This window comes from Procambarus clarkii, chromosome 36, assembly GCF_040958095.1.
Source record: "Procambarus clarkii isolate CNS0578487 chromosome 36, FALCON_Pclarkii_2.0, whole genome shotgun sequence".
NCBI lineage: Eukaryota > Metazoa > Arthropoda > Malacostraca > Decapoda > Cambaridae > Procambarus > Procambarus clarkii.
Window position 1 is genome coordinate 20,651,653 of NC_091185.1, and position 7,049 is coordinate 20,658,701.

The 7,049-nt window shown below is 45.2% G+C and overlaps 1 protein-coding gene across 1 annotated transcript; it reads left to right on the forward strand.

Moving 5' to 3' along the window:
* Positions 1-624: 624 nt before the first annotated feature.
* Positions 625-3,202, forward strand: LOC138371671 (uncharacterized). The gene is made up of 2 exons (XM_069336672.1): positions 625-1,024; positions 3,180-3,202. The coding sequence occupies exons 1-2, from the start codon at positions 625-627 to the stop codon at positions 3,200-3,202; spliced, it is 423 nt and encodes a 140-aa protein (XP_069192773.1).
* The last annotated feature ends 3,847 nt before the right edge of the window (positions 3,203-7,049 follow it).

Genomic DNA, 7,049 nt, shown 5'->3' on the forward strand with positions numbered 1-7,049 from the left:
ATTCTGTAAGTATCATATAATTAAGTAGGAAAACCCTTGCTTCTGTCCTATAGAGACTCGGCAAGGTATCCCTACATCCCTACTTGGACTACCCTTTCACTTTTGAAACAATTACAAGTTTCATTTGTTTTAGAAACTATCGGTTTCATTTAGTAGGATTTTCTTACCCTTATTCTCTTACATTGAGTACCGGGTACAAGATTTCCTGCGATTTTGATTGACTAATCATTTACCATACTAATATTAACGTTAATTGTCAACGATTAAATTTCCACAGGATAGTTGCCAGTTGCCACGTCATCCTGTTACTGACACTGACAATATCACAAGTATATTCGTTGTACACTTATTTGCTATTTCAAAATGTTTCGTCTCTCAGCATTTCGTAGTGATCCAGCAAGTGAAGTAGGGAACTTAATTCGTGCCAAGAGGACCGAATTATAAACTCTTGCACACGAGTATCAACTAGATGCTCCCCCTGGAGCCAACAAAAATGACTTGCACAATATTATCTTGGATTACCTCTTAGATGAAGAAATTATAGACTCTGATGCCCACGAAAACTATTCTATTGCAGATAAACATGCTCTGGCAGCTATGAAGTTGAAGCTCGAACTAGCGAACATGGAGCGGGAACAACAAAAAGAAGCTCTCCAGATACAGGAACGAGAGGCTGCCCTAAAGCGTGACCAACTGCAAGAACAAGCTGCATATGAGAAAGAAGCTCTACAACGAAGAGAACGAGAGGCTGACCTAAGGAAGGAAGAACAGGAACGCGAGGTGGCCCTAAAGGAACGCGAGATGGCCCTAAAGAAAGAAGAGGCGGCCCTACACCAAGAGCGTGAGCGGGTACAGCTTGAAACAAGAAAACGTCACCTGGAGATGCAACGTGAGCACGATAAGAAGCAAGCTGATATGGCTTTAGCATGTCGTCAACAAGAACTCACCTTGGAAACTACACACCACACTCAGCGCCAACAAGCTACCTCTAGTCACCCAGCAAGCTTCAATGTCTCCTATGCAAGTAAGTTAATGCCACCATTCGTTGAGACAGAGATAGACGTGTTTTTTACCACTTTTGATACCCTAGCTAAAAAACTTAGCTGGCCTGAAGATCAATGGTCTACCCTTCTCAGAGTGCATATCACAGGTAGAGCTGCGGTTACTCTCAGTACCTTAGCGACTGAGAATGACTACCAGACCCTGAAGCAGCTTTAGACGCCTACCTTCTCTCCACCGAAAGCTACAGACGAAAATTCCGTGATTATCTAAAGGCAAGTACCACTACCTTTTTAGAATTTGCCAATACAAAGAAAAGATATTTCATGAAATGGCTGGAAGCAGCACATGTCTCTACATTTTCAGAACTCGTCAATCTCATTCTAGTTGAGGAATTCTTTAGACGTGCTCCCCCCTCCATCCGTTTATATTTAGCAGACAAAGAAGAAACCGACTACATCAGATGTGCGAAGTCGGCTGACACCTACAGCCTCATACACCGGCTAACACCTGACCCACCTTCCAGTAAGAAGTCTTGGTATAGTTATGACAAAGTGAGTACCGATCAAGCGAGCTCTCAATTGTATTGTAAGTATTGCAAGCTCTATGGACATACCATAGATAAATGTTGAAAATCTTAATACAAAGGCTATAGTGAAACTCCTAAACCCAAACCGACTCCTCCTAAGTCCGGTAAGCCTGTGATGAATGTTGGTGTTCCTGTTAATGATCTTTCTCTTTTCAGCAAACACCTGTATCCTGGAACTGTCTCTGCCAACAGTACAGATTCGGAGGGACGTTTCAAATTGATGATCTTGAGGGACACAGCGGCTCTTCAGTCAATAATATTGAAATCGGCTGTGCCTAACATCACCTACACCGGGGAAACCGTCCTTATCACTGACGTCACTGCTACCACTCTGTATCCACTCGCCAGAGTCCACCTGGATTGTCCTTTCGTGACCGGTGAAGTCCAAGTTGCCATCAGGGAAAAGCCTTTTCCCATGTCTGGAGTGCAACTTCTCCGGGGCAATGACTTGGCCGAAGATCTGCAACCGTCCAACCTGATCATCATGGACAAACCCCAGGTGTGTGACTCTGTAGTGGACAACTCCATCTTAAAGTATGTTCCAACAGAGGTCCAAGAAAGTGATGAAGTTTCTCCTCCGGTTTTGGTGACCACCCGTGCACAAGCTGCACGCCCGCAACCAGCTGACACTATTGCAACTGCTGTCCCTAAAGACCCTCAGAACCTACCACCGAATCATACTATGTTGGAGTTCTGTAAGTTACAGAGGGAGGATCCTTCATTAACATCATTATTCTACCAGGCTGAGACTCAACCTGACAGTTCCTGGGTTCTTCCTAGAGAATCAGTTGCTCTACCGCTGGTACAGACCCAGTAAGCTGACGGAGGATGACGATTGGGCAAATGTCGAACAACTAGTGGTTCCCACCAGCCTACGGCCCGATATTCTACTCTTGGCCTACGGAGCACTTTCTCACTATGGTTTTAACAAAACCTATCACGGAATCGGACAAGACTACTACTGGCCAGGTATGGTTAAAGACGGCAAAAGTTACCTGGTTACCTGGTTGATGGGGTTCTGGGAGTTCTTCTACTCCCCAAGCCCGGCCCGAGGCCAGGCTCGACTTGTGAGAGTTTGGTCCACCAGGCTGTTACGGTGCAACAGTGTCATATATGTCAGTTGGCAGGGAAACCTAACATCCCGATTCCCAAAGCTCCTCTAATTCTCATCCTGGTGCCTGCGGAACCTTTCCACAGACTCATCATAGAGTGTGTTGGTCCTTTACCCCGGACCAGTTCTGGCAACGCTTATATACTAACCATCCTGTGTCCAACCACCAGGTTCCCCATAGCAATTCCTGTAAAGAACATTACGGCTGCTACTGTGGTGAAACAACTATTGAAGATCTTTACCCAATACGCATTTCCACGGGAGGTTCAAAGTGACTGGCACCAACTTCACCAGTGATCTCTTCAAGAAGACACTGGAAGAGTTCAACATCACTCAGGTATTGTCCAGCCCCTATCATCCTGCTTCACAGGGTTCTCTTGAGCGTAGTCATCAGAATATTAAAGCACTCCTAAAGAAATTTTGCAATGAAACCATGAAAGACCGGGATACACAGCTTGACATCATTATGTGTATTTTCAGAAGTCTCCCAAATGAGTCTCTAGGAGTATCTCCTTATGAGATGCTCTACGGACGTAAGTGCCGTACTCCTCTCAAAGCTTTTAAAGACTCTACGTAATGCCACCTTCAGTGACCCTCAGAATGTGCCCCAGTTTCTTCAAAACTTAAAGCACATTCTAGAGAGAGAACGTAAATTTGCTAATGACAATCTATTGAAAGCTCAAGAGAGGATGAAGACTCATTTTGACCAACGCAGCAAAATCATGAAATTTAAACCAGGAGACTTCGTGTTGGCATATTTTCCTATCCCAGGTTCTCCATTGCAAAATAAGTTTTCAGGACCCTACCGCATCAAGGAGTGCAGAAACAACCACAACTACGTTCTTGAGACTCCAGATAGGCGGCGGAGGACCCAGTTGTGCCACGTCAACCTCCTGAAGCAGTATAAAGGTATTCCCCCCACTGTGCTAATGTCACTCTCCACTTTCAAAGATCCATACCTCCACAGTGAGACCTTCCCTGCTTCTCATCTGGAAAGCTCTGACTCTAAGTACAATACAATACAATACAATTTTATTTAGGTAAGGTACATACATACAATAAATATTTACAAGGATTGTTTGACTTATAGGTAGAGCTAGTACATACAATGCCTAAAGCCACTATTACGCAAAGCGTTTCGGGCATTTCGGGGAGAGTCAGTGCCTTCCAACTCGGAATTCCTTAATGATCTTCCTACCTATTTACAGGACAGTAATAATGCTCCTCTGCTATGTTCTGATCCTATTCTCGCCTCTCCAGATATCACGAAGTCCTTCATCATTAATGTCGACGCCAGTGGTACCAGGATCGGGGGCGTCCTGAGGCAACAACGAGGTGAGGAGGTTCTTTCTGTTAGCTACTACAGCTACAAGCTGAAGCCTTACCAGAAGAACTACATCACTATCGAAGAGGAACTCCTCTCCATCGTCCTGAATCTGCAACATTTCAAACCTTACCTACAGGGGAATCGGTCAATTACCATCTACTCGGACCATAATCCCCTGCGGTTCCTACAACAGGCCCAATTCAGCAATCAACGTCTTCTATGCTGGGCTCTGTACTTGCAGAATTTTAATCTGGAAATCTTCTACATCAAAGGTTCGGACAACATCGTAGCCGACGCCCTCTCCAGAGTCTACGAGGTAGAGACAGCTACTCCTATCTCTACACCAGCTACTGAAGTAACCTAACCTGTAAGAGCAGGCTTCGGGGGAGAGCTGTTACGATAATCTCCTTCAAGAGAGATTTGGCCTGCTCTTTCCTATCATCATGTTACTTCAGTACATCTACAACATCTAGATACTACAAGCAAGTGTAGTACATATTTAGTCAAATACGTTTTGCCAGGCGCAAACGTATCAGACACCCGCTCTCCACCTCCCCCCTCCATCGTCGCCGATCACCAAACTACCAATTCCAGCCTGCCCGCTTCTGATTGGTGAATCGACGTCCGCATCACTGCACCTCAGCGCCATCTACCTAGCCGATGTCTGGGCCTGCACCAGCCATTGGAGTTAGAATATCCTGTGCTTTCAAGCTGAAACAACCATCTGGTATACGCGCTGTGTATTAGTGGATGTTCTCAGCCAGCGCTTTATTCTCAGCACCTGTTAATTTCATTTTTGTCTTTATCCATTTTAGAGTAACATCACCACTATTTTATTTTATGTTATTTTTTGATTTTATAACCTTGTTAGTTTGCACTGTACATAGCCAAGGAATTGTCTTATTCATAATTTGTTTTCAATTTAATTAAAGTTTCATTGTTCATACTATTTGTTTTGCTTGTTTTGCCTTACTTTGCCACAGGACACAACAGCTACGCAGTCATCTTTTTTTTTTAAATGTGATAGGCATTGACACCAGCCATTGGGAGGACTGTATATATATATATATATATATATATATATATATATATATATATATATATATATATATATATATATATATATATATATATATATATATATAAGTTTGTGAGGGTACCACCTCTGGTGCCAATGCGGGGACCCATAGCCTCGGAGAAGAAAATAAAAAGCATTCAGAGGAGACCTTGTGGTTTCTCACTGAACACTAATATTATCTTCTCCTACCTCCCCCATTCTTTTGTATGTACACATATATATTTGTTTTATTTGAACTTTGTTACAAAAAAGGAGTTACATATAGGGAACAAAGATGGTTATCATAGGTTGTCGAGTTCCTCCAGCTCCTCAGATGGTGGGCAGGAACCCTGAATGCAGTGCGCATTTCACCTCTGTATTGCCATGCTGAGGCACTGGAAAAGAAAGCTGGCAGCTCTAGGGTCCCTTGTTGTTTCAATGAGCCTAGAACCCAGTTCCTTCAAAAAACTGGTAGCACTTTTACCCCAGGCGCTGAGTGTCTCAGAAGCAATGGGGACAAAATTGTAGTGGTGATCCAGTTTTCTGTACTTACGGGATTTGGCTGCTTCCCTGTGGGTGGCAGCGCCACCTGGTTGTGCAACACTGAGGTTAATGTAGGTGTTAGCCAGGGTTGATACGCATGTGTAGTCTCATACCAACTGCTTGCCATTCTTCCAGGGGTTCACTGTGATACCATCCGGGAGACCAATAAGAGCATCAGAGTTACAGAGCGTTAGGTACTGGGGCTCTCTTTCAGCTGGGCATCCAGCTGTGGTGAGGCTCCTCTTGATGATGTCGTTAACTTCACTGTGCCTCGAGTGCCATCCCCCTGTGCTTTGGCAGAGTAGGCCATAGTGGCCGTACCTGTCAGCCACCACCTCGCCGCAAATACACCTATATCTGGTGTGGATTGGGGCAGCAAGGCAGAGGGCCACAGCAATTCGGAGGGTGTGTGGTGTGAGACGCGTGCCAGTTGCCGACATTGGGGTTGCTAACAGGAAATCCCGCTCATGTGGGGCTGCTACTGCTGTGAGGCGAGCAATGTCGTGTTGTGTTGTTGCAGCACCCAGTCACTCTGCAGCAACTTGATCTACAATGGGGCCATCGCAGCTGAATTGCTTGTGGGCTTTCGGGGATGGTGGTTGAGGTGATGGGCCTGCACGAGAGGCCCACTCTGTGGCACAACGTGTAAAATTGGGATCATGTACACCTGCCAGCTGATGTAAGTGGGCAGGTAGAATTTCCTTCACAAGGTCGTCGGATGCCGATAAGGAGGACAGGACGGCTGGAACAGCGATTTGCGTTGCTGTTCGAACTCGGAGGCCCCCAAGTCTTACGGGAAGAGAGTCTTGTTTCCACTGTAGGTCATCAAGAGAGAGGTTAAGGGCTTTTTCTAGCATTGATTTCAGTAACCGGTCATACTCACCTAGTTTTTGGCTACTGTAAGATGGTGAACACCTCAGAAAGTAGGTTAACCTGGGGAGGGACAGACATCTGGTGATGAGGTAGAGTGCTTCATGAGCATCAATATCCTCAATCCTCCCAGCCATCCTCTTAAGGTCGGTGATTTTCTTATCAAGGACCTCATCGGTGGTTTTCAACCCCAGGGGAGCTCCTAGGAGTTTGCTGTCTTCAGGTTTAGTTTTGTGGATATTTGGCAGAAGACCCTCTATTCTCTTTACGATGCTCTGGTTGAAACATATTATTTCACATTTAGAAGGGTTCAGGGTGAGGCCTAAAACTGCACCTTGCTCCTGGATTTTTCTGATGTCCTCCAGGAGGGAATCTTGGGAACCAGCTAGGGTACCATCATCCAAGAACCAGATGTTAAGCTCGCTGGACAGGACCTCTGGGACTTGTTTGATGACTTAGCAGAAAATGAGAGGAGTAAAGGGGTCACCCTGTTGGATGCCTTCTCGCGAGTCAATTTCATGTTCGCCAAAAAGTAACTTTAGATCCATACTGT

Excerpts from the sequence above, each read along its gene's own strand:
- LOC138371671 (XM_069336672.1), top strand. The coding sequence starts at position 625 with ATGGAGCGGGAACAACAAAAAGAAGCTCTCCAGATACAGGAACGAGAG. Across the intron at positions 1,025-3,179 it reads CTTCAATGTCTCCTATGCAA|AAGTCTCCCAAATGAGTCTC; the intron begins GTAAGTTAATGC and ends GTGTATTTTCAG.